This window comes from Filicampus tigris, chromosome 16 (assembly GCF_054856515.1).
Source record: "Filicampus tigris isolate MCC_2025a chromosome 16, RoL_Ftig_1.0, whole genome shotgun sequence".
Lineage (NCBI taxonomy): Eukaryota > Metazoa > Chordata > Actinopteri > Syngnathiformes > Syngnathidae > Filicampus > Filicampus tigris.
This window is the reverse complement of record NC_141232.1, coordinates 4,790,439-4,815,942: the sequence shown is the minus strand read 5'-3', so window position 1 is coordinate 4,815,942 and position 25,504 is coordinate 4,790,439. Positions and strand designations below refer to the sequence as shown.

Here is a 25,504-nt window from a genome sequence, read left to right as displayed (position 1 = left end):
ATGTTTGAACCACGAAAATATATCTGCCCAAAGCCTTCGGTGTCAGGAATATATCCTCCCAGGTCATCGCCCAGATTTTACACCGGCCATGACAACGAGGCGCTCTAAAGCGGCCATGCGAGCTCATAGCCCTGGTGCGCACGATGCTAATGCACTCCCCACATACGCACGCGGACACCTTCAGAGCTCCCGAAGCCTGAAAGAAAAATATACAAAGATGCGTTCTGATTCAATTCTGAAAATTCAAATTCTCTGATCGCTTTTCCACACCCACTTCAATTGGAATCACCACCGATTTGTGCATTTTAAAAGGCCTTTCACGATTTCTCACAATAATTAGCAACAATTATTCAACAAGGTAAGAAACAGATCTCGGATCTTTGTCCGGTGAGTTCCGATAACCTCCGGATGATTCGAGGGTGGCTGCCTTCATTAGTTCCGCAAAGTCTCACAGGGGAAATTTTCGTCTCGAACTCTTGCGACGCCACCTGTTGTGACTCAGTCGAAACACAAACAAGATGTCGCCATGAGCCTTGCTGAGCCATCTGACGACTCCCAGGGTATCCCTTCCCCCGGTGACACATGGGAGCAGCCCTGAGCTCACGTTCTGTAAATAGCGCCAAGGAAGAGGGGGGCGTTCATAGCCGGGGGGGGGAAGTATATTAAGGCGAGGAGAGACCACAAGAGCCAGAAGAACCTCAAGAAGAAGCTCAACAAGACGTCCACCCGAGTTAGTTTCCGCCGCAGAACGTCAACCTCATGTCCCGACACGCCGCCCTGAGCAGCCTTTTTGGCGACGACCCCTTCTTCAGCCAGGGAGGGCTCCTGTGGCCCCTTTCCTCGCTGCGGCAGGACCTCCTCAACCGCAAGGCGGAGCTGGCCGACACTTTCTTCAAGGATGGATCTCGACTCTTTAATTCACCCCTCATGGCCTCCCCTTTCCTCAGGTACGTGATTGATGACTGAAAAACAGAGAGGTGACGAAATGAGTTTGATTCTGGAGCGGCGTCTTTTCCATGTGCTCAGAATGGGCGACCAAGACGAAGCCGAAGAAGAGGACGCGCCGCGGCGAGTCCAGCGGGATCAAGACCAGCGGGCCTCGCCGCATGACGACCTGCTGGTCACCCTGGACGCCCGCGGCTACGCCCCCGGCGACATCAGCGTCAAACTGGAGGGACGCAGCCTGCTGGTGATGGCCGCCAAGCAGGCGGGCGCTCAGGAAGCTCACTCCTGCTCCTCGCCCTCCTCCCGAGCCTCCTTCGCCTCCACGGCGGCCTCGCGGGTGGGCTTCAAGCAGAGGATCCAGCTCTCGCCTCACCTGGACCTGTCCGGACTGTCCTGCTCTCTCATGGACGACGGACAGCTGCGGATCCACGCCCCCGTGGCAAGGCAGCCGATCGCGGAAGGGCCCAAAGAGCCAATCGCCGAGGAGCACAACAAGCCAATGGCGGGGGAGCCCGACAAGGCAATCGCGGAGGAACCCAACAAGCCAATCGTGGAGGAGCCCAATAAGCCAATTGCAGAGGAGAAAGAGGAGGCGCCCCCTCTCTTCAGGACTGCCCTGGAATTCCCCATCACTAAGGAGCAGACTGAGGCCCAACACACACACTAGCCTACTTAAACTGGAAATCAACCTAAACATATTTTTTTCCAAGAATATGTTTCCAGCAGGCCCACTAGCAGCAAAATGCACTCGTTTTTAGCCATCTCCGGGGGCGGCCATTTTGTCTTCTGTCGACAGAAAATGACGTCACAACTGCTCACAATAACCAATCGCGGCTGACCTGTTTTCTGAATCCCAGCCGTGATTGGTCCATGTGAGCAGTTGTGATGTCATTTTCAGTCGATAGAAGTGACAAAATGGCCGCCCCCTGAGATGGCTAAAAACGAGTGGCTTAACTCTTTTTCCACAAACGCAATGTTTATCAGATGCCTTGTTTCAACTAGTGGGCTTGCGTAGAACATATTCTTGAAAAAAAAAATGTGTTTGGGTTGACTTACGCTTTAAGTCAGTTAGAGACCTACAACTCCACTTTCAAAACACTATTTTAGTTGCACTACACTTGTTTTGCATGTGTTTCATTACTTTATTACATCCACGCCCCGAATGGACTTCATTCAAGACTTCATTTAGAGACATTCTGTCATTGGCAACGTGCTTTTTCTAATGTCTGTTATGTTCTGATGTACAGCACATTGATCTCCAGTAGAGGGTACCAGAGCATAAACATTTTTTAATTCTCAAGGTTTCCTTTTCATTGACAGGCGACGAGTTGAGGGTGTACCACGCCTCGCCCAAAGTAGCTGGGACCTCCCGCCCGCGTCTAAGATAAGTGCAAAAGAAATTGGATGACAAATGAAACATGAGTTTTATGTGCCATGCAATCGAAATGTTTTTTTTTTCAAGCAATAGATGACATTCATTTTTGATGTTCAGTATTAGCTTACATTTAACAGTGGTTCTCAAACTGGGCCCACCGGACCCCAGTTTCTCTAAAATGTTGTGTTTTTGTAACATTAGAACTTTTTTTCCTCAAAAACAGGCAATGTTTTTATTATTTTTTATAATAATGTTAAATTCCAATGGCATTTGTTTGTTTAACATATGTTGAATTGGCATTAGGACAATGAGGCAGAAAAAAATTCTCTCCTGTGTGAGCACTTGTGCTATTTAATGAGATACAATACAAGAGCAGTATCAAATATTTTGCCTTTCGAGAGCTGTTCTGAATATTTAGGTCATCTGAAGTTACAAATGAGAAAATATTAGGACCATTTCTCTTGCTGATCAGAAGACAAATTACATTTACATTTGTTTTTCCCATGAATGATTGCTCATATTTTTACTTAATAAAATGATTTGAATTAGTTATTGTTGGTTTAATTGGTGCATGGAAAAGTCAAAAGTCTGTTTGCATCCCCGTGGGAAAAATACCTGCTTTAACTTATGCTTTTTATTTTATTCCTTCTAAAGTGCAGTGCATTTGATCTGATAAGAGTCCCCTAACCTGTGTGTCTGCCAAGTGTTTGCGTACTAAACTGCATCGAGGCCGATGTTTTCAACTCTCGATGCACAAACTAAGATTTCAACCCAGCCCAGAGGTCGAACACTAGCACACCGCGTTGGCCTACAAATGTAATAAATACAGATTTTTCAAAAGAATCCCTCAAATGAACGAACTTTGGGGTCATGGTTGTGCTGCGTGCCTCACCCACCGTCAACTTCAGATTTACAGATGCCACAACTACTGGGTCGAGATCATCAGTCGCAAACAGGTCCGGAATCTCAGAATGTCTTGTCCACATATTGATTTATTTCCCCCCTGTCATTTTTATTGCCATTGTGGTGGGTGCGTACTGCATCGCCTGCACGGTTTGGATGCCATCCAGCAGGCGCACATCATATCAGGGTTGTGCCCGTGCCTACTCGCCACACTACATATAAAGACGCCGTTTAATCCCCATAGCGGCATTAAACTTTCTGCAAAAGCACCAAGATGGGTCTCACCCCCCAGGACAAAGACACCGTCAAGGCCTTCTGGGCTACGGCCGCTGGAAAGTCAGACAAGATCGGAAGTGAAGCTCTGTCCAGGCAAGTATGACGCCGGCGAAGACGAGGAGCACATGGCACTGCTTTTCCTTGATGTCGGGTTTGTTTGCCTTGGCAGGTTGCTCTTCGTGTACCCCCCGGACTAAGACCTACTTTGCCAAATGGAAGGACTTGAGCCTCAACTCCGCTCCGGTCAAGAAGCACGGCAAGGTGATCATGGGCGGCGTCGGCGACGCCATTGGCAAAATGGACGACCTGACCGGTGGGCTGCTGAACCTCAGCGAGCTGCACGCCTTCAACTTGAGAGTGGACCCCGCCAACTTCGAGGTGGCCGCAGTCTTGACGCTCGTTTCAATACGTTTGGACAGTTCAGGCTGTCATATTCAAATAGGTCATTTTATACCGTTCAAATCGATTAAATAACTTGATTAGATTCCCGTCCGTTTTATATATCGCTTTTCCTGTTCAGGGTAGCAGTGTAGCAGTCCGTGTAGCCCTCAAATCAGCGGTTAAAATGTTTTCATATGGGTACTTCACTTTGTCTGGAGATCGATTATATGCAATTGTAGAAAGTCTTTCAAAAAGTTTGCTCATGAAGTTTGATCAAATGGAGACGATTACCTAAGATTAATATTTTATTTAAAAGTCATTTCTTAAAAGTCCATCTTGAAGGAAAACTGAATCAGAATAGGATCATAGAATAGAATGTGTGTGTGTGTGTGTTTTTAATCAATAAGAGAAATGAATTTAATGAAGTAAATGTGCTTGAAATGGTTTTATACAGTGCTGTGCTGATGAAATAAATTGAATAGAGCAATCCATTGAAGCTTTCTTGTATTTTCCATTGCCAGCTTCTGTCCCACTGCATCCTCGTGGTGATGGCCACAATGTTCCCGGCGGATTTCACCCCGGAAGTCCACGTGAGCATGGACAAATTCCTGGCCGCCCTGACTCTCGCCATTGCTGAGAAGTACAGATAAACAACATCAAGCATGCCCACGGGATTCGGTTCATTCGTCTCGCTCTCTGTTGGGCTCACTTTCAATAAATGATCGAAAGAAATGATGAACGTGTCATGTCTTTTTTTGGTTTAGAATCATTCACTTATTCACTACTCCCTAATAAATAAACGGGGATTTTTACACAGTGAAGTATATACATGAAGGCAATACATGAAAAAATACAGTCCCCTCCAAAAGTATTGGAAGGTCAATTTTTTTTGTTTGTTTTTTGTTGTATACTGAAGGCATTTGGGTTTCTGATCAAAAGATGAATATCACCCAAAAGTTCAGAATTCCATCTTTTATTTGATGGTATTTACATCTCGATGTGTTAACCAGCGTAGTGCAGAGCACCTTTCGTTTGAAGCCACCTACTTTTCAAGTGAGCGAAAGCATTCGACCGGACATTATTAAAGGAAGTGTAAGTGAATAATGTTTTATATTTGTTAGCACAACCCTTACTCGCAATAAGTGCATCAAGCCTGCGCCCCACCAGACTGTTACATTATTCATTTGAAATGCTTTTCCAAGCCTCTACTGCAGCTTCTTTCAGTTCTTGCTGTTTTTTTTGTGGCTCACCTCTATGCAACTTTGCAAAAAACAATCTGGTCTTCCGATTATTTTTTGCTGAAGAGTAGTTCGCACCTTGCGGTCTGACATGTGTATTTCTTCCTTCGAGGTCTTTATTGATCATGTAACTCATGATGGTCACAGCAGAATGAACTCTGAATGTGCACCGTGTTAGCAGAAGAGTAGCTAGCATTAGCCACTGGCAGACGGCCAACCAACATTGAACTGCAGCATGAAGGAGGATTCCAGCTGAGCTCCGATAGGCGGTCATGGCTCCCTGTGGCGTTGATGTCAAAGAAAGCAGATTGGTAAGAGACTGCCCCCAAAAAAACTGTTCAGAAATGTGTATCACATGAAGTGAACTATCATAGGCTAGCAAACTGTAGCAAATGTCTTCATGTTAAATGGACTTTTTCTTTTTTTTTTTGTCAGCTGTGGTGATGGGAGTGTACTGTATCTTTTGCAGTCTGGACTGCTTGGATGCCATCCAGCTGGCAGGCACACATCATATCTGGGGTGTGCCTGCGCCCCCTTGCCAAACTGTATATAAACACTCAATTTTGCCCGGATTGGGGCATTCAACTTTCACCCAAAGCATCAAGATGAGCCTTACCTCCAAGGACAAAGACACAGTCAAGGCCTTCTGGGCTCTGGCGTCCAAAAAGGCCGACATCATCGGGAGCGAAGCCCTGACCAGGTGATTACGACCCCGGTAAAGACTTGACGCAAATATCACATGACACTTACTTGATGTCGGATTCGTTTGCCTTGGCAGGATGATCTTCGTGTACCCCCAGACCAAGACCTACTTCTCCCACTGGAAGGATTTGAGCCTCGGCTCCGCTCCGGTCAAGAAGCACGGCAAGGTGATCATGGGCGGCGTCAACGAAGCCGTGGGCAAAATCGACAACCTGACCAACGGCCTGCTGAACCTCAGCGAGCTGCATGCCTTCACCTTGAGAGTGGACCCTGCCAACTTCAAGGTGGACTCTTCATGCTCATTTGTTATATTGCAGTAGGACATTTTAGCAAAGGGGGGAGTTAGTCGCATAACCTTCAAATTTCAAGCATTATTGGTATTCGTTGGCAGTACTAACACACTCACAATCCGCCTTTCAATGGTCCCTGCACAACAGTCTCTATATTTTCTATTACTTTTTCGTCTTCTCAATTTAATGCATAACCGAAACAACCTTAGCTCATGTTTGACATTGACTTGACATGTTTGAGACTTTTACAAAAAAAATATCGAAAAACTGAGATTAAAAAAAAAAAAAAAACTTTCACAATTCCATGTTGTCCATTGATAGTTCTGAAAAAACATTTCCTTCTGTGTTATGGCTAAAAGCAGCATTCAACGGAAAACTTGGAAAAATACATTTTGGTGATTTGACCAAACGATGTTTTTTGTACAGTGCTGTACATTCCAAATGTATTTTTTCAATCAATTTGAGGAATACATTTAACCTATTAAATGTCTTGTATTTTCCCTACCCAGGTTCTTTCCCACTGCATCCTTGTGGTGATGGCCATGCTATTCCCAAAGGATTTCACCCCCGAGGTCCATGTGTGCATGGACAAGTTCCTGGCCGCCCTGACTCTCGCCATTAGTGACAAGTACCGATAAACAGCATGAACCACAACAAAGCCAACACGATTGTATTCAATTCTCTCTTTCTGTTGGGCTCAAATTTAATAAATGATCAAAAGTAATGATGAATGTGTCATGTTTTGTTTTGAGTCTTTTCTCAAGTGTTTGCCTCGTCTTTAGACTTTAGACCATCAAGCGAGACCGCGGGGCCACTGGTTTTGCTGGGAGCGGCGTATCAATCAAAAAATGTAGATATATAATATATAAATATAATAATATATAAATATAATAATATATAAACATATAATTTATTTTACAATAACACAGTGCTGCCGGGTTGCCTAAGTGTAATTAATTTTAATTAAAGACAATTTCTTGTGGCTGAATTTGCCTTACGTGATTGTATTTTTTTGGTTATGCCACTCATGTCTGCCTTAAACTTGGGTTCAAGTGTTCAGACCAAACCCAGATGAATGAACTATATATATTTGGCCGGCGTGAGAAAAAAAAAACAGTCTGCTGATTTTTTAAAGAATCATTTTTTTTTCCCTTGACAAATGTCCTGTCACGCTGGTTCAAAATTTCAAAATTCAAAATAAACTATTAAATTAAATGTTCGTGTTTTCCACCTGTACTGCTGCAGCCAAACACTGCACAGTAATTCACAATTTTGATGTAGGCTAGCAAGTTTTATTCATTAAAAAGAAAATTTAGTTTGACCTCCAATATGCCGTGTGTGTCCAGTGGTGCGTCATGGGGGGAAATGCTGTTTACAAACATTATGAAATTGTCTTTTTTAATGTATATGGATGGATGGATAATTTATAGCCCCCATTCATTAGGTTATCTCATTATAAATGCAAAATGTGTTTATCTTTTTGTTATTGTAATTTGCATTTGTTACATAAAGTTGTAAAAAAACACTCTCAAATTGTCTATTATAGGTATTCATTTTTCCACTTTAATAAATTAGGGAAAAAAAAATATATGTAATTGAAACAATTTGGCGCATGCGTAGTATGGATCTGTTTCTTGTTTCCAGTCGGACACTTTTAGGATGACACAAAACAATCGATTTGAGTTGTGGAAGTTGAAGTAACGTGAAAACTGGACCTGAGATGAATACACTCGAGAAAACTATTGCAAAGCAGCGTTTAGTAAGTGTCGTTAAGAGTTGATCTTGCAACGAGTAAAGTGTTTTCACTTTGTGGTGAAAGGTGCCGGTCGTGGGGCAGCTGTGCTAGCGAGCTAGCATGCTAATATGATGCTCAACCCATCCGGCGATGGCGGATCCGCAGATGACCAACGCAAATCGGCGGCCGTGCAACCGAGAATCAGCTTGTACAGAGGCCCCCGATGCGGACACAAGACCAATCCCATAAGTGTCATCCTGGTGAGCTCCGGCAGCCGCGGGAACAAGCTGCTTTTCCGCTACCCTTTCCAACGAGCCGCCGAGTGCGCGTCGTCCCACGCAGGTGAACGTTAACACCATACTGGCAGCATCCTCAAGAAACACGCCATGTTCACTTTCAATAAATCGGTGTCATTATGTACGCGTCGCAACCGGTTAGGGCATATTTTCCGGTGAAATATCAGGATTCTGTAAATATAAAATGCACTGTGTTGTGAGTTTTGCCATTCAGTTCCCTGTTAGAGAGCAGCAAGTAGTGAAAGGTTCAACAGTTGGGCATGTGCATTAAACACTTAGAAACGGCCAAATAAGTCCACCTGAAAACGTTATAGTGCATTCTAATTTTATTCTGAAAGTTCACCTGAAAGCCCAATGGCCCTAACGTATTGTGAGTAGCGTCAATAATTACGCTGTATCTTCCCCCACAAGCAAAACAGCGGAATCGCTATGCGCTGAATACGACGGCAGACGTTGAAGATCAGGATGGAGATTCAAGGTACTTTCTTACTCATAATGTTACAAGTAGGTATGGGTGAGTATTGATACCATTCATCGATATCAGATGATACTCGGCCCTATTTCAAGGTATCAGTACTTGCAACAGTGGTCTATAGTCGTAGTCTATAAATTATCAAACGGTCCTAGTTAATAGTATTCATAAGCTCAAACCTAAACATGCCATCCTCACTTTAGCTCTTTGTGTTTATTAACGCACTTGCTTTCCTTCCATTGTTAACATGTTGGTTTTTTTTTTTATCCTCTCCAATCAACATAAAAACAAAGCAGTGTAAGCATCATTCATGTGAGTAATGTTAAGCGAAATGAAAATAGCACAAAATTCCCTTAGCACTATTTGTGCTTTAGCTTTCTCTCTTTTGACCTTTTTATGCGAAGGTAAATGCATTTGAAAGCCAGCAAGTAAGCAGAGCTGCAGTGTTACATCAAGCAGGGGTGACTCACTGACAGCTGAGGCTGGCGTCAAATCGTGGAAGCATTGCTTTATGGAATAAAAATCATAAGAATCTCTTTGAACCCAATTACAGTACAGCGCAGCCAGTTGCTAGTTTATTAATTGTTGTCACAGATGTTGATATTCGCTGCACACAGCTGGTCAACGTCGGTGTGCGCGCGCGCGTGTCGCAGCTTCCCGTTTTTGTTTGCTTGTTTCTTCTCTTTTTTTTGTTTTGTTTATGGCCCCATTCCCATTTCAGAGAGCCATCTTCATTAACTGACGAACAGTTGGTAGCGGGGTAAGACTCTGGAATCCTCCAAAAGCACCGTTTCCTTTGCTTCCATCACTCGCTGTCTTTTCTTGTATTTATGGATTTAGTGCGACTGGTCGATTTGGTTTTAACCTTCTTCTTTTGTAATGCGTGCAAAGGTTCTTGTGTATATTCCCTCGGTGAAACAGTGTTGTAATTCGCTGTTCTCTATATTGCTGTATGCTTTGTTTGAAACAGATTAAAGTGGAATCAATCAACCTGCAGCATGTTGCACTCGTTGAAATTGGCTGCAAACTCCGATGAAATTCACTTGGGTTTTTTTTTTTCTTCTACCCAATCATTGGGAAAAGTGTGTGTAGTGCTTTTCATTGCAGCATGAACTCCCTGCCGCATGAATCTTCAACAGGATGTTTTTTCCCCACACACATAAAATTGCAATTTCTATGACATACAAATCACAGGAAGTGGATGTAATCAAAACCGCTCCAGAAATTTCTCATCTTGAAAATCTCTTTCAAAATGTCTTGTTGATGTTGTTTTTTTTTCCTCTCTTGGATGAACCTGGTCTTTTCCGTTCTCTTAGGTTTTCCGACAGCATCCTGGCAACCATCCTGGCCACCAAGTCGGACATGTGCGGCAAGCAGTTTGAGCTGAAGATCGACAACGTTCGCTTCGTGGGCCACCCGACACTGCTGCAGCATCCGCCCATCATTCAGGTCGGCAAGGAGTTCACCCCCTCAGCTCTTAGCTGGCCATTTGTTTCCACCTTGCTGCCTTTGTTTTTTTTTAAATACAACCATAATAGCTGTCTTAATGCAATTGTATTGAGACTGTCTCATTTTGTTATGTACAACTTCTGCTCTTTTGTCAATAACAATACTTTATTATTTTTGGCTCTATTGTGGCCACATTTGCCAAATTGGAACCCATAAACTTTTTTTTTTTTTTTTTAATTCATTTCATGAAAACTTGTTTTTAAATGTTGTACATCATTTAGCAATTTTAGGACAGGGGAACGATTTCATGTTATTTATACCGTTTAGAAAATGCTTGGCTGGATCGTTTCTTAATTTATGAAGACTTATTGACGACTTATTACACGCCAATGGCGCAAATGAATCATGCAATTTTTTTAATTATCGCACTGTTCTAGTCAAGAATTAAATAATTTGCGTTATTTCCAAATATGAGTATTTTTTTTTCCCTTCTTTGTCAAGTTTGTAAAGAAAGTTAAGTTTTTACTTCGCTAATCTGTACTCACATGAATCTTGAGAATACTATTTTATTTTTTTGTTGATTCACAGGATCAGAAAAAGTTTGGATTTCTTTTAATGGCTGTAAATAGACATGACTGAGAAATTACCATGACATCATTGTGAAATTAAAATATCTTCATATTTTGTTGCTTTTAACTTTTTCTTTGGGAAATTGGACATACTTGCAACAATAAGCCAATTGTAAAATAAAACAATAAAAAAAAAATTTTTTTAAGAGAACAATGTATTTTCAATAACATTCGGACATTTGCTCACGTTTGCAGCATGCTTTTTTGATGGTGCCCCTTAAATGTGCCCGATATGTTTTACATTTCATTTTATGTTTTAATTTTTCATTTTAGGTGTCTAAAACAGATCCTTCACCAAAGAGGGAGATGCCCACCATGATCCTATTCAACGTGGTGTTTGCTCTGCGGGTAAGACTGCATATGCAGTCCATACTCACTAGACACTTCATTAGGTCCACCTGCACAATCTAAAACATGAGAAAATGTGAAATATGTCAAATGTGATGCTCACTTTTGATTGACACCTGACAGAGTGGTATTAATGTAGCATTGGATGTATTTATAAATAGAGCGAGAGCTAGATATATTTTGATGTATTGCATACACTACTGCGAGCTATTTTGAATATTTTCACCCCCAGTGTTGCCAAAGTAATAGCAGCATCTCTCCCAAAAATAAGTGCATGTACTACATGTATCTCGGCTAGGTAAAATAAATAAACTAATATCACTTTCAGATATTATTATCTGAATTTGTAATGATTCTGCCTGAGGGTGGGCCTCAAAAGACGGGAGGGGTGAGGGTGGGCTGTGTTTACAAGTGATAATTTCCCCAGTCCTTGCTATCTGTGACAGCAGAGGAGGCTCGGGGGGCAGAGGGGGGGACATTTAGCACGTTTAATCATGTTGCTTGATGAGGCGCCACCTGTTCCTGCCCTTGCTGAGTCATGGTGCGGCGTGGCCCCCTCAGCTGAGCACTGGTAGCTGAGTCATGTTTTGGGTGGCGAGATCTGCCCGGCAACTGGGATGTTTTTTTTTTTAATTGTTTAGCTTGAACACTAACACTGATGAACTGTTAGAATTATCTTTATTTATTTGTTTTTATTTATTTTTTTGACGTCAACATTGATTATTTTAGCTTGCAAAAAAAAAAAAAAAAAAAATACAATGCTGGTGGCTAGTGCTAGCTCAACACAGGAGTAGTCCTGGCTGGTCCATCAGCATTGCACACACCCTCTTTAAAAACTAAGTATGCAAAAGGTTTACAAAACATTTTGTGAAAAATACCAAAACATTTCATCGACAAAAATATCAGAAAGTGCGATGGAAATGTTAGACAGAAATATATAAGATTTATGAAAAATATTGAAGGTATTAAAAGAAATACAATACAAAAACTATGAGGACAATAATGCACACATTATAAAAGTATACAAAAATATTAGAAAACTAAAATGCAAAACTGTTGGATAAACTGTTGCAATGTTACATAAAATTCAAAACATTACATTACAAATGCACGAATGAAAAAAAAAATATTAAAACCACACCTATAAGTAAATTAAATATGTTATAGACAATATACAGCAATATTAGAAAATATCTAATGCAAATCAAAATACAAGAACATTAGATGAAAAATGCAGAAGAATTTAGACACAATGCTTTTAAACATTGGAGAGTGAATATCATAATATTAGCACAATAAAATGCAAAATTATTAGACAATAAAAATACTACAATATCAGCTGAGAAACGCATGAATATTTCCTCACAAACCACATGCATGGCGGCCTGTCTGTTGTAGTGTAACTGTTTATTCCGTTTTGCCAGGCCAACGCCGACCCGTCGGTCATCAGCTGCATGCAAAACTTGTCGCGCCGCATCGCCATCGCGCTGCAGCACGAGGAGCGCCGCTGCCAGTACCTCACCAGGGAGGCCAAGCTCATGCTGGCCGTGCAGGACGAGATCACCACCGTCAGCGAAAGTCAGACCCCGTCCACCTTGTCACCCTAAAAGAAAAAAAAAATTCAGTGTGTCACTCATGCTCTTTTTTTGTTGCTAGTGAGCCCGCAGTCGCCGTTTAGACAAATTCTGCCCAAATGTAAGCTGGCCAAGGACCTAAAGGAAGCGTATGACAGGTTTGTGTGTGGACACGGCATCGTTTATATTGCTTCCAATATTTTTACCAACCGTGTGTTTCTTCAGTCTATGTACGACGGGCGTGGTGCGGCTGCACATCAACAACTGGCTGGAGGTGAGCTTCTGCCTCCCGCACAAAATCCACCGCATCGGCGGCAACTACATCCCGCCCGAGGCCTTGGAACGCAGCCTGAAGGCCATCAGGTGCGCCCGATTTTCATTGTGCACCGTTGAGAGTTGAGACGCTCGGAACATTTCATGTCACATTCACAGTGAGCAGCATGATTACGGTTCATTTACGACCATCAAGACGTTGATTGTTAAGTAGGAAAAAACTCAAGTGTAATAATACAGGGGCAGGAAAAGTGTAGAAATGAAATTTAAAAAAATAATGCAAAAATCAAAAATATTAGGGAAATCAACAGAAAATAAAAGGTAAAAAGTATGTAAATAGAACAGATATAGTAAAGTAATAGAAGCAGTATTTAGTTACAGATGCGCAAACTCAGGGTTTCTTAAATATCACCGCCCTCTTTAAAAAATGGCCCAAGTCATATTTTGACAAAAATATATATATTTTTGCCTCAAACATCTCAGGGTGCTGGCCAAAATTGGCTACACCCTTCAGTTTCAGAGTTCAACAGATCATTAAATTCTGTCCATCAAATGAAAGTATTCATAAATATAATGCAATCAGTATTTGGTGCAGTTTTTCATGTTTTCTGGGAGGTGACTTTATGGGGGGAAAAAACACACTATTAGAACTAAATGAAAGGATGAAAAGAACACATTAAAAATACCCAAATTTTACGAAAAGAAATTATTGGCGAATCAAAACTGAGCATAATTTCATAATCGAATCATAAATTGTGCAGGTGCACCGAATGTTGTGCCCTTTCCCCTTTTAACATTAATAATTCACATACTCATTTTTTTTCTCATGTTCTATTTCATGCTTGTGAGTGGTTAGACGTGCACTTCACTGATAACAAATGGAGTCATCTGAGGACAAGATATCTTGATTGCCATCTACTGCCCCCTGTTGGTAGTCCTGAATAATGACCTCAGTCAAGATGTGTGTGTGTTTTTTTCTTCATTGGCTGCTTGCACAGCCTGAGAATGCCATTTTTCCAGAGTGAAGGCCTTAATTATCTTGACGCGCGGTGTCGTCCAGGCCCTATCACGCGCTGCTGCTGCTGGAAAGCGAGAAGGCGCTGCTGGGCCAACTTCCTGTCGACTGCTCGCCCGCCATGATGCGCCTCATCAAGACGTGCTCGGCGGTGAAGAACCTGCAGCAGCTGGCTCAGGACACTGACCTGGCCCTGCTACAGGTGAGGCTGCTCGTGACGCACCTTCATGTCAGAAAATGCACAACACACAAGAGTCTAATTCTCCTAGTTCTTTGAACTGTTTGATTTGAACTGATTACAAAATGGCGAGAGAAAAAAAAAAAAAGTGAGAAAACGGGTACTCGGAGAGTGCAGACCTCCGCCAAGGCTTGAAAAAGTGCCCTTAGCTTAAATTGCTGTCAGATGCGCCATCCTAATCAGATCCAGAAGAAACTGGGGTTGACGTCAAAGGTCCGCAGTACTGAATCTACACTCCCCTTCAAAAGTATCAAAACAGTGAGGCCAGTCGGTTTATTTTTTGGGGGGTTGGAACATGAAAACGTGAATATGAGCTTTTATTTCCATCTGGATCTCATGTACATAACTTAGAAGATTGCCACCCATTTTTCATGTGAGCAAAAGCAGTGGAACATGTGACTGACAAGTGTGTCCTACTACAGATGATTCAAACAATGAATAGCAATTATTGATTTGGATTTTGCCTGTGAAGACTCCGAGTGAATTAAAAAAACAAAACAAAAAAAAAACAGTTAGTATTGGGAAGCTGTGCAAGGACGAGGAAGTCAAACATGTACGATGCTGACTGTAGTTTGATGACTGCCAAATGACACGTACCAAAGTGTACAGATTACAGCGGTACTTCAGGTAAAATGGGCGTGCAAAAATTGAGATTTTTTGTTTTGTTTTGTTCCAAAAAAAGGGGAAGGGCTTGCAAGATGTTTATTCCCATTCCCAGTTGAAGTTAAAAAGTAAAACAAAGAGAATTACACTTTGTATATTTCCCAAAAAGAAAGAACTTCCAAAAGTCTGTTAGCTAAATGCTAACACATAATGCAAAACACCATAGAGAGGCTAACATAATTACCATCGATGCGGCAACAGATATTCGAACAGAAACTGTGCAGCAGCACATGTAGACAGATACTATATAACAATCACATACATGTATTCTTTATCCTCTGCGAAAAATTACTTACTGCAGCATACTTTGACCTAAAGTTGTGACGCTCTTGTGTCTTCTATATTATACTGCCTCCTGGTGGCCCAGGAGTGCACACCAGAAGCAACATAATATCAACCGGTATTGAAGCATGACATCATGATGTACACACTGTTGAATTTATTACACTAAATGTATTTCATAACTGAGTGTTTTTTTTTTGTGTGTTTTTTTATTTATTTTTTTATATAAACTACAGTTACAATAATGGCGTGTTGCTTTGCTCTCAGATCTTCCAAATCGCAGCCCACCTGGTTTACTGGGGCAAGGCCATCATCATCTACCCTCTGTGTGAGAACAACGTCTACATGCTGTCCCCTCACGCCAACATCTACCTGTGAGTCTCGCGTCCCCACCCACGTGGCACTGCGCACGTTAGCCTTCCGGTGTCAGGGTGGGCCAATAAAGCGCGACCTCCCTCGCGCAATCTGGACAGATTCTCGCCTCAGGCCGAACAGTTTGCGCAGCAGTTCCCCGGTCACGACCTTCCTTCCATGCTGGCCAAATTCTCGCTGCCTGTCTCGCTGGCCGAGTTCAGGAACCCCCTGGAAGCTCCGGCGCAGGAGGTGCGACTGCAACCACAAAGACATTTTGCATTTTGTGCCGAGATGTGGCTGACGTGTGCGCGTGCGCAGGCTCAGCTGATCCAGATGGTGGTGTGGATGCTGCAGCGCCGCCTGCTCATCCAGCTGCACACGTTCGTCTGCCTCATGGTGCCGCCCGCCGAGGACGAGCCGGCTTACAGGGACGACGACTTGCCGCTGGCATCGCGGCTCGCCGGCGGGCGCGGCCTCAGCACCCCGAGCGCCCTCAGCTTCGGATCCCCGAGTAAGACAGAACTCTGTGTGTGTGTGTGTGTGTGTGCGTTTGAGTGGCTTTAAAAGTTGAATGGATGTTATGATGTTAGTGTCTTATGATGAGGTAACTGAACCGGAATGTCTTTTGTCTGTTCTTGCTACTTAATCGTCAAATTGAATGATGTCCAAAAAAAAAAAACAATCCTCAGCGATTTAAACTGGCGGTGTGTGTTTTCCACGTGTTGCGTGCAGCCAGCAGCGACGACATGACCCTGACCAGCCCCAGCATGGACAACTCCAGCGCAGAGTTGGCGCCCGGCGCCGACGACTCTCCGCTCAATAAAAGGATCCTGCTGACCGAGACCCTGCTGGCCAGCCTGTCGGAGCGCGACAGACAGTTCATCCTCAACATCCCGGCCGCCCAGAACCAGGAGGATCTCCGCATGTTTGCCAGGTCACTCGACGCTCATCGCGACGGCCTCCGCGACGATAGCTTGAAATATTTCGATGGTTGGAGTTTGTGACGTTTCAAAGTTAATGATTGGGAAACGCACGCAGTTAGCGAGGAGTTTTAGCGGCTGCATTACATGCGGGGCAAAATCAAATGATTTAACGCATATTATTTTAGTGATAAATATTCCGTTATCGTTATTCATAATGGGGAAAAATATGTATACAATTTGTTACAATGGTGGCGCCTCTCCTAGTTAAAATTTACTGTCAAATTATACATAGAGAATGAGCTTAATGCTAACACCCAATGCAAAACGCCTTTGACGGGCTAACAGATAGCATTGAATAGCATTGTTAAATAGCACAACTCACAGGCATATTGTCTTTATCCTCTGTGGTAAACGACTAATATTACTGCAGTTGACCCAGTCACGGTAGTTTTAAAAGTCTTCTTCGTTGGTGTCTTCATGACTGTGTTATATTGCCCCCCCCCCCCCCCAGTGGCCAAGTTGTGCACACAAGAAGGAACTTCAATCATAATGCGCAAACTGTTACATATTTTACATTCTATTCAATCAGGTTACAATATTTTTGACCAGAACTGTTTTGTAAATATTATAGCAATATGTTGTGTTTAAAATACATTCCAATTTTTTTTTTTTTTCATTTCAATGCGGGAAGACAATTTCATATATTCTGAACGAATTAAACTTGTATCTCAAGGCACCATTTGTATTTAACATTTCCCCGCCCGGGATCATAATTTTAACTAATTAATTAATTAGTCTTTCAACATTATATGCATAAAACCTATTTTTGTTATTTTCCATATAAATATGATTTTTTTTTTTTAAACTCGCAGGCTGCTGCACTACTTCCGTGGCCACCACCACTTGGAGGAGATCATGTACAACGAGAACATGCGGCGCTCACAGCTCAAGACGCTCTTGGACAAGTTCCGCAGCGTGCTGGTGTTGACCAATCACGAAGATCCCATCATTTCCATTTTCCAGTCTCCCACAGACTAGAGAAGTCGTAGTCGTACGAATAGTAGTTGTCGTCTTAGCAAGCGCCAGTCGGACGCCGTCATTCACGCAATGTGGTTGGGAACTAATGTTTCAAGACAAAGAAAAAAAGGTTGATTTATTTGGATTTACAACATGGAGACAATTTATTTTTGAAAATTTATGAGCCAATTTTGAATAATAAATTATTTTGTACATAGTAGAGAGAGAGGCCTTGAGTGTTCAGATAAGGGGGAAGTGATGGGAGTGGCAGATGTCTTTGGACTGTCGAGGGGGCACACGCTGAGTAATGAGCTTTGCAGACGTCCACCTCACGCGTCCCGGAGGTGGGAAGACGACTGAGGCGGGCTGTTTTTGCGCTTTGAAGGCGGGAGGCGAGGGCGGTCCAAACATCTGTGGATTCAATGAAAACCAAAGAAGCCCCCACCCAACCTCCCCCTCGCACCCATACCCGAGGCATGGACGACCTCAGCCCAAGGCATGGGTTGACTTGAATCTTGTTTTTGGTGTGTACGAAAATGAAAATTCGAGAAGAAAATATGGATTTGCTAGCCCAGATTTCACTTTTGGAGAACTGATATTGGACCGAAGAGAACCAGCAGCAATCTCCTTTTTTGTGTTATGGGAAATTACAATTGTTCAAAATGTCTTATGTTAAGATGATTCAAATTTTACAACACGAGATGATCTGTCTGTGTGCCTCACGTGATTGATCCCTTTGGACTCATTTACATTATGACCGCCCCCACACTGAATTTCTACGCCCACGACCAGGAGACCAAAGCTGGGTGAAGATCCAGAGCCACTTTCAAGCGATGGTTGGAGTCACTATCATGCAGAGACATCCACATCCCCACGGGCGCGAGCATTCTGTTATCATGTAAGGTAAGCAGAGCTGCAATGGGTCTCATTACAGTAGATGCACATATTAGTGTTAGCTTCTGATAAGGAGCACGTCCTTAATTGCTCAGAGTTGATGACATGGTGGTCGGCTATTTGAAGTTGCTGAAGTTACTCAAAATTGACCCTGACAGGAAAAAATGGTTGAGTGACTGAATTGATTCAAAGTCTTGTCTCATTACTTTTGTCCATTTATGAACGGTTAAAGAGTTTGGAAGTGGGACGCATTCTCTCGTCTTTCAGCCGCTTTGTCCACCACGCTAACACAAACGTTCCCTTGGATGTAAAATCGCAGCGGCTTCTTGGCCCACTCCCCGTGGGACTCGATGCCGACGCGCGGCGCCTCCACCACGACCTCGTGACGTGCGTCTCCCGCGGCGGGATCCGCGTCCTCCAGCCACACCTCCGGGTCGCACGCCAGATCCCGGCGGTCGAAGCGGCGCGGGACGTCCAAAGCCTGGCAGAGCTTGGAGGGACCGTTGCACAGCTCCTTGTCCTTGAGGGGCCGGGCTCCGTCTTTGCGTTTGGCGGCCCTCAGCTGCCGCATGACGGCGTGGCCCTGCAGCGGCTCCAGCGAGCGCAGCAGCACGGCGGCGCCGTCGCCTGTGAGACACGAGACCATATGTTACGCCTCGTGGCTCCGCTCCGTCTCCTTTCACTTGGCTTTCACCACACATATTACATCAGTGGTTTGCAAACTTTTTGCGTCCTGGAACCTCTGACGGTGGAGATTTTTTGTTTTTCAAGGAGGCCTTAATGCCAGTTAAACATGCTGTAACTATGAGCTTTTCGCTCTTGCAGCAGGGCTCTGTCCCGAGGCCCTGTGAATTTCAGGGTTTGCAGTACACATTTAAGCTTTCAATGACCTTGACTGGAGACGTTCATGCAGAGGTAGACGCCATAGATGGGGTACACGTATATGGTGCCGGGCTTCATGAACATGGCCGTGTTCCTCTCAGTGCGCTTGCCGCCCGCAGAGTGCGATGCCTTGTCCTCTCCCCCCAGGTACGCCTCCGTCTCCACTACGCGGCCTCTCAGCTCCGTGCCATCCTCCCGCCGCCGTACCAGGACCTGCAAATGAGGACGCAACAGCATACAAAAAAGTATGTGGAATTGTTTTTAAGGATTCGTAATAGTTACTTTAAAAAAAAGTGATATAAACTTCTACAAGCATCTCAATAGGTACAGTTGCACAGTGTTATGCAATATTGTATCCAAAATTCTTTGAGGAAAAATGTTTGGTTTTGATTGACACTGCAAGATTATATGTTAATGTTCACTTCATTGTTATTTGTGTGTGTGTGCGTGCACACGAAATTGAACACTGTTAGAGATGTATTATCATATTATAGTGTAATAAAAACGTTCTGCACAATTGACTACAGATTTTATAGAGTACTTGAGATCTTAACTCGGGCCAAAATGTCATCTTTCTCTCATTTTGCTGAAGTTATGACCCAATTATGCTGTTTTTATCATATTTATGGAAATAAACACTGTTTACTGCACAAATGACACTGTTAAAGATGTAGTATGTGCTAAATACTATTTTCATGCAGAATTCATTACATTATATTGTAATAAAAGCTGTTTTTGCACACTGTTATACATATTGTTGAATTAAATATTGTTTTGTGCACAATTGATACTGATATAAATTTAAAGGGCACTTGGGGTTCAATGTTACATAAAGCAGAAGTCAGCCCGAATATATTTTTTTCAAGAATAGGTTCCCAGCAGGCCCACTAGTTGCAACACGTCATTCTGATTAATTGTGCGTTTATGGAATATAAGTTAAGCAGCAAAATGCACTCGCTTTTAGCCATCGCAGGGGGCGGCCATTTTGTCTTCTGTCGACTGAAAAATGACATCACAACTGCTCACATTGACCAATCACGGCTAACCTGTTTTCTGAATCTGAGCCGTGATTGGTCATTGAGAGCAGTGGTGATGTCATCTTCAGTCAACAGACTTCAGGCCTGCTGGGAACATATTCTTGAAAAAAATATGTTTGGGTTGACTTCCGCTAAAAGTTATGACTAAAACATATTAATATATGTTATTAAATAACATTTATGGATATTAACAAGCACAATCCTATTCCGGTAAGGTACATTGAGGTAATCTCCAACCGTGCATTTTCATTAGTTAAAAAATAAAATAATCTATGCTGTACGAGTAATAGTACCTTCAATGTGTAATGTTAGATTCGAAGGTCTGTTTACATGAAGTCAATATGCTTTGTAAAGTAGCTTAACAGCTGTCTCGATGGTTTCAGCCACCAGGTGCCACCGAAGTTACCTTGCCAAGGAAAGCTTTGGCCAAAGCGACGCAAGGTTGTGTGAAGAAATCCTCTCCCAGTCTCCTCGACAGGTCAGTAGTTTGACCACCACTGAAATAAACACTGTGCACTTCCTCATTCAGTTTCGTTTCTTTGCTCTCACTCGCGCGTTTATTTGCTTTATGGTCACCTTTGTGTGACGGCAACTTTCTCTTACGCTCTGCCATTATGTATTACACGGATATGTCATTTGAATTTGCATTGTTTTTGGAGCGGTGAAGCGCTTTACAGTATTATGATTAAAGTAACGTGAACTAGCGAGAGCTAACCAGGAAGTACATACAGGAAGTTACCCGAGCAGCTCTTGCTCGTAAAGGGACCGCGCACTATTTAATCGAGACAAGATCGTGTTTGTTTACTATATTGCATAAACACTTAATTCACAATGTGAATCTATTTTTATTCAGATCATACCTGTTTGGTTTGGAGGAGTGGTTATCACGTTTGTTGCACAGTTCTGAGGCTCTTGAAGGAAGAGAGACCCTGTTGTATGAATGGCAACAGGTGGATAATGGAAGACCATTTCATTGTTCTCGCTGTCATTATAAGTCGCTGGCTTTGATAGATCAACAAAAATATATTTGTAGTGAATAATGATTTTCGGACAAATTAAGTAAATGTAGATAATTTTCCACGTCACGTTATCTTTTCTATCAACATATTATGACAGGCACAACAATTAAATGCTTTTCCACTAGATGGCAGAATGTATTCGCCTTTTGCCATTCATACAGCAAAGATTTCACACGGAGTAAGAAAAATTATGAGCACCGGTAAATTGAGACAAGATCAGCATAATATCAGTATTTCTCATTTCTGTGACTTTTTTTGGTGACAATCTGGTATGATGGTAAGCTGTGACATTTTTCTAATGTAACAAGTGTGTTTCGCCTTCTCCAGTCCTATTCTTTCACCATCATTTAGAAACGGTTGACCCTAGTAAGAGGTTATAAATAGAGCTGTGTGCTTTTGCCCAGGAAGTGAACAACGCCAATTTGGCTTCAGGCACTTTGGATCCCTACAGTTTCCCTGGCAGACAAACCATTTGTGACAGACCAAAAAAAAAAATCTCTTTTTCAGGATCTTATTATTTAAAATTGGATAATACGGGATTGCTTTTGCTCTTCTGTTTCGTTAAGATGCCAATAAACCCAATTTTTAGTTTTGAGCCGGCGAGGCAGCCAGCTGGAAATGTATTGACCGTGTCCAGTCAAGTCGTCCCCTGCGTGGATTGTTGACTTTGTGAGTCGGATGGCCGTTGAAGCGGCGTTGAGGCCGCTGTTTGCTTTGCGCCTCCCTGTAGCCGGTCGGCGGCTGCCCAGTGAAGTCTGAGGTGGCTTTGCCGTTATGATCACAATCTATTTGCAGTTTGTATAATCTCTACATCTCTGCGCTAGAGATACTTTTCAAAATGTCAGGCAAGGCGCATTGATCTTCTCCTACGGAACATGTGAAGCTCATTACCGCGAGAGCGAGGGGGACATGTGCATCTCCTCAGCGTTTGATGCTTTTAATGATTCATGGCGCAGGATTAATGATTCATGCGGCCCTTTCAAGCCTGTGAAGGTGTGGCGTGCGATGCACAGGTGGTCTGCGTCTCATTGGGGTCAAACCTCCATGTTAAGGAAGACACACACACACACACACACACAAAACACCACACATGTCCTTGACACCTACAGGAAGTGAAATTGGTCCTCATTTGCAGCTTGAATAGGCTCCACTCCTCTGGGAAGATTTTGTACAAGATGAGTGTGTCCATTGATCGGGAAGAACCTTTATGTGTTTGGAAGTCCATGTTCTAGTTTATTTCAAATGTTGTAGGTACAGGGACTGAATAGTTTCCAAAGAACCCCTCATAATCCGAATGCTAATTAAATATAGCATGTGTACCTCTAAAAGTTGCCTATTTTCTAGAAAAAAAAAACTCACAATGTTACAATTTAAATTTTATTAGAGGAAAAAAAAATCTAAGCTTATGAGAATAAAGACATCATTTGTAAGATAAAAAGGTGTAATCTTCTGGAAGTCATTATCTGAGGGAAAAAAATTGTAATTTAATGACATTAAAGTCAAAGTTAAACAAGGACTAAATTCTCCCAAAAATGTGCGCTTTTTTTTTTCCAACATAACCACTATCAACATTTGACCCCATTTGACCAATCAAACGGAAACAAGTGGTCACATGACCTCAGACAGTTTTCAGGTGGCGGTCCAGCACAGAAGCAATGTTATCAAAATGACCTATTCATGTGAATCATGGCAGAAACGTAAATTTACCTACAGATCTGCTTTATCTTTGTGGCATAGAAAATTGATGCATGGACTGTGAATCTGTCTGCCTAAAAATATCCGCATTTCAGCCTACAAGAACCCCACGTGGAAATCGCGAAAAAACATTCCGGCTTGGATAGAAAAAAAACACAATAAGAAATCAGAAGTTATAAGTTATTCAGTTAAGTAGTCAATGATTACACTTGCTCCAGTTATTATTTGGAGGGCTCCTTTTTACTTTTACTTGATCGATGTTGTTATCAAATAAGTGGAACGGCCTCATGGCCTATTTCAGTTCTGCTTTCCAGAGACTGGGATTCGTTGATGGACCTTTTAATGTTAAGTCAAGTCACTAGACAAAGAATATGACAGTGCGTCGAATGTGTGTTCTCATTAAAACCTTAGCCGTTTTGCAGCTGTTTGGTGGAGCGCTCCTGCTGACCTTTCTTGTTTTACTTTGTCATAAAGCTTTCAAATGTTTCACCGGAGTCAGGCAGTAAAATGTTTTTTTTTTATTTTCCAGCTCTGTCTACAGGGTCTTTTTCTGCCCTCTTTAATTTTTTTTTTTTTATACGCTCTCCTTCTGCTGCAGTATTCAGCAGCAGCAAACATGCATGCACGCATGCTCGTTGAAGCAAGATCCTAAGAGCAGCAATTCTCTCCTAAGCTCCTCCAAGATGTGATCGTTCCTCCATTTGGTCAAAGGAAAGAAGAAACATTTCTTAATTCTTATGACAACGTTCTTTTAGTTAAGCATTACCCTGCCGCTCAACCCCTTTTATCAGCGTTTGATGGATGAGGCTTCAGGGGGGCCTTGAGTGCTGCTAAAGATCCCGAGTGGCTTCCTAATTGCGGCTTTTACCCCGGCCTTAACCCACGTCTGTCCCAGAGAGGAAACGTCACCATCATTACCCCCCCCCCCCCCCCCCCCCGGCTTCATGCTTTATCAATCCGAGGCTCCCAGCAGGCTAGTCAAGGCTTCTTACATACTTCAGTGCATGTTAAGTCAATTGTCCTGCAAAGTCTAATGAATGGGCTCTTGTGGCGGATCAGCAGCAATTTGGAGAATCTCTCGGAACATCTCTCTATCTGAACACACCCGAGCAGTTATCAGTGGCATCTTTAGATATTCTCACGTTGAAAGTAAACATATGTGGATACGTTTTCACCATGACACAAGTATTCAGACACTGATTACACTGATTACTTAAACAATCAGGAGATGAATTTTATTTTATTTTTAGTCTAATGTTTTTTTTTTCCTAATATTTGAGCATTTTTAAACTAATATTTTCTATTGAATATTTCTTTACTTTGTATTATCTGTCTAGTGTTTTGTATTTTCTAATATTTGTCTCTAATATTTGGTGTGCTGTTTTTTTTTATTATTTTGCTTTTTTCTCTCAATATTTTTGCATTTTTAAAAGAAATATTTGTACATTTCGTAATCTACCATGTTTTTTTATTTTATTTAATTATTTCTTTTCTCATGTTTTCTTTGACCTTTTTTATTTGATTAAATAGTTTTGTATTTTTTTCTGTTTTTTTATATTTGCGTGATCTGTCTGTATTTGTATTTCTCATCTATTGGAATACAAATTTTGCATTCATTATTTTGCTTTTTTTTACTCATATTTGTATTTTTTAACAAATATTTTTTGTATTTCAACCCAACTACCCCCATTAAGTTGTATGTTTAGATAATGATCTTTAACGTAATGTTTTGATGTAATGAACTGGATGACCTCACATGTAGCACTGTCCATTGTACTTACTTAACTAAATCTTATCCTGAGACTGCCCCTCAGTAGTTCTATGACAGCACTTTAAAACATCTGTCTTCATGTGCCTTAATGGAGACGCAGATAAGAAGACATTTCCAGGAATCGGAGCCTCTCGTGCACTAAAAACCTCTGCCGAGGACGACCGCCTTGCCCCCTTGTCAGCACGTCGGAAGCCTTCCGCTTCCCACCATCCATCTCCCATCCGCCAGAATATTCCCAGGTGGAGCCGAGCTGTCGCTCAAGCTGGGATGGAATGTGCTGGTCTTTTCATTAAATGCAGCGGCAGAGTGCTGCATCTCAATCTGAAGCTTCCACTCTCTTTCGTAGAGCAGGACCAAGTCATTTGTGGGCATTAGGTTTGAAAAAAGAAAAAAAAATTGGCAAAGCATGATCTGTGAGTGTGAATTAGGATGTGTCTATAAGACAATGTGAGATCATGTCTGTCCACACATGGGGATCTCATTTGTGTGTGTATGTCCTTTGATATCTTCATCCCCTCCATCTGTCCACGTTGACGACGTCCCTCTTTATCGCTGCTTGTGATTTACATTTCCTGTAGCGTTAAGTGCATGGTAGATGCTTTCCGTCTGCCTTCGGCACCGTGTTAGCGTTCATACTCCATGCAATTCTAAAGACAAATCCGAGGAAATGACTTAAATGCTTCAAAATGCCGAACCAATAAATCTTCATAATGATGAGCATTGCATCATATTTGTTCATAAATTTTGTACGGGCCTCAAAGGATACGGTTCTCCACCCTTTGTATTAGATCATTCATCATTACACCTCACCACTCACGAGCTGGCTTC

General features: G+C 42.4%; 6 protein-coding genes across 12 annotated transcripts in view; 5 read left to right on the top strand and 1 right to left on the bottom strand.

The window, feature by feature from the left end:
• The first annotated feature begins 680 nt into the window (after nt 1–680).
• On the top strand, nt 681–1,663 carry LOC147134253 (uncharacterized). The gene is made up of 2 exons (XM_086056224.1): nt 681–947; nt 1,027–1,663. The coding sequence occupies exons 1-2, from the start codon at nt 760–762 to the stop codon at nt 1,610–1,612; spliced, it is 774 nt and encodes a 257-aa protein (XP_085912350.1). The 5' UTR covers nt 681–759; the 3' UTR covers nt 1,613–1,663.
• A 258-nt stretch (nt 1,664–1,921) lies between these two features.
• LOC147134252 (hemoglobin embryonic subunit alpha-like) lies at nt 1,922–4,615 on the top strand. 2 transcript variants are annotated; one of them, XM_086054945.1, is made up of 3 exons: nt 1,922–3,592; nt 3,669–3,877; nt 4,402–4,615. In XM_086054945.1, the coding sequence occupies exons 1-3, from the start codon at nt 3,172–3,174 to the stop codon at nt 4,528–4,530; spliced, it is 759 nt and encodes a 252-aa protein (XP_085911071.1). In that variant the 5' UTR covers nt 1,922–3,171; the 3' UTR covers nt 4,531–4,615. The 2 variants fall into 2 exon arrangements, with proteins under 2 accessions (XP_085911071.1, XP_085911072.1); XM_086054946.1 differs by lacking the exon at nt 1,922–3,592 and having other exon boundaries at nt 3,672–3,877.
• A 1,035-nt stretch (nt 4,616–5,650) lies between these two features.
• On the top strand, nt 5,651–6,834 carry LOC147134251 (hemoglobin embryonic subunit alpha-like). The gene is made up of 3 exons (XM_086055919.1): nt 5,651–5,818; nt 5,897–6,104; nt 6,620–6,834. Exons 1-3 carry the CDS (start codon nt 5,724–5,726, stop codon nt 6,746–6,748), a joined length of 432 nt encoding a protein of 143 aa, XP_085912045.1. The 5' UTR covers nt 5,651–5,723; the 3' UTR covers nt 6,749–6,834.
• A 915-nt stretch (nt 6,835–7,749) lies between these two features.
• nprl3 (NPR3-like, GATOR1 complex subunit) lies at nt 7,750–17,596 on the top strand. Of its 2 annotated transcripts, XM_086055562.1 has the most exons (14): nt 7,750–8,187; nt 8,553–8,619; nt 9,335–9,373; nt 9,930–10,062; nt 10,965–11,039; nt 12,464–12,617; nt 12,696–12,771; nt 12,839–12,976; nt 13,947–14,103; nt 15,352–15,458; nt 15,558–15,687; nt 15,757–15,949; nt 16,171–16,372; nt 17,234–17,596. In XM_086055562.1, the coding sequence occupies exons 1-14, from the start codon at nt 7,974–7,976 to the stop codon at nt 17,397–17,399; spliced, it is 1,851 nt and encodes a 616-aa protein (XP_085911688.1). In that variant the 5' UTR covers nt 7,750–7,973; the 3' UTR covers nt 17,400–17,596. The 2 variants fall into 2 exon arrangements, with proteins under 2 accessions (XP_085911688.1, XP_085911687.1); XM_086055561.1 differs by lacking the exon at nt 9,335–9,373.
• On the bottom strand, nt 17,488–20,920 carry mpg (N-methylpurine DNA glycosylase). Its single transcript, XM_086055563.1, has 3 exons — nt 20,598–20,920; nt 19,163–19,367; nt 17,488–18,899 (listed from the first exon to the last, which is right to left on the bottom strand). Exons 1-3 carry the CDS (start codon nt 20,802–20,804, stop codon nt 18,499–18,501), a joined length of 813 nt encoding a protein of 270 aa, XP_085911689.1. The 5' UTR covers nt 20,805–20,920; the 3' UTR covers nt 17,488–18,498.
• Nucleotides 17,740–25,504, top strand: part of rhbdf1a (rhomboid 5 homolog 1a (Drosophila)) — a 41,471-nt gene continuing 33,706 nt past the window's right edge. For 3 of the 5 annotated variants that reach the window (XM_086055560.1, XM_086055559.1, XM_086055555.1), the window contains exons 1-3: nt 17,740–18,281; nt 18,592–19,399; nt 20,575–20,669. The gene's annotated coding sequence lies outside the window, so the exon portion shown is untranslated. Of the gene's footprint in view, nt 18,282–18,591; nt 19,400–20,383; nt 20,402–20,574; nt 20,670–25,504 lie in introns of those variants that run through there. The other 2 variants (XM_086055557.1, XM_086055558.1) reach the window with 2 other exon arrangements.

Excerpts from the sequence above, each read along its gene's own strand:
- LOC147134252 (XM_086054945.1), top strand. The coding sequence starts at position 3,172 with ATGAACGAACTTTGGGGTCATGGTTGTGCTGCGTGCCTCACCCACCGT. Across the intron at positions 3,593-3,668 it reads GGAAGTGAAGCTCTGTCCAG|GTTGCTCTTCGTGTACCCCC; the intron begins GCAAGTATGACG and ends TTGCCTTGGCAG. Across the intron at positions 3,878-4,401 it reads TGGACCCCGCCAACTTCGAG|CTTCTGTCCCACTGCATCCT; the intron begins GTGGCCGCAGTC and ends TTCCATTGCCAG.
- mpg (XM_086055563.1), bottom strand. The coding sequence starts at position 20,804 with ATGGCAGAGCGTAAGAGAAAGTTGCCGTCACACAAAGGTGACCATAAA. Across the intron at positions 19,368-20,597 it reads CCAAAGCTTTCCTTGGCAAG|GTCCTGGTACGGCGGCGGGA; the intron begins GTAACTTCGGTG and ends CCTCATTTGCAG. Across the intron at positions 18,900-19,162 it reads CATGAACGTCTCCAGTCAAG|GCGACGGCGCCGCCGTGCTG; the intron begins GTCATTGAAAGC and ends CGTGTCTCACAG.
- nprl3 (XM_086055562.1), top strand. The coding sequence starts at position 7,974 with ATGATGCTCAACCCATCCGGCGATGGCGGATCCGCAGATGACCAACGC. Across the intron at positions 8,620-9,334 it reads GATCAGGATGGAGATTCAAG|AGAGCCATCTTCATTAACTG; the intron begins GTACTTTCTTAC and ends TTCCCATTTCAG. Across the intron at positions 15,950-16,170 it reads CCTCAGCTTCGGATCCCCGA|CCAGCAGCGACGACATGACC; the intron begins GTAAGACAGAAC and ends TGTTGCGTGCAG.
- LOC147134253 (XM_086056224.1), top strand. The coding sequence starts at position 760 with ATGTCCCGACACGCCGCCCTGAGCAGCCTTTTTGGCGACGACCCCTTC. Across the intron at positions 948-1,026 it reads ATGGCCTCCCCTTTCCTCAG|AATGGGCGACCAAGACGAAG; the intron begins GTACGTGATTGA and ends CCATGTGCTCAG.
- LOC147134251 (XM_086055919.1), top strand. The coding sequence starts at position 5,724 with ATGAGCCTTACCTCCAAGGACAAAGACACAGTCAAGGCCTTCTGGGCT. Across the intron at positions 5,819-5,896 it reads GGGAGCGAAGCCCTGACCAG|GATGATCTTCGTGTACCCCC; the intron begins GTGATTACGACC and ends TTGCCTTGGCAG. Across the intron at positions 6,105-6,619 it reads TGGACCCTGCCAACTTCAAG|GTTCTTTCCCACTGCATCCT; the intron begins GTGGACTCTTCA and ends TTCCCTACCCAG.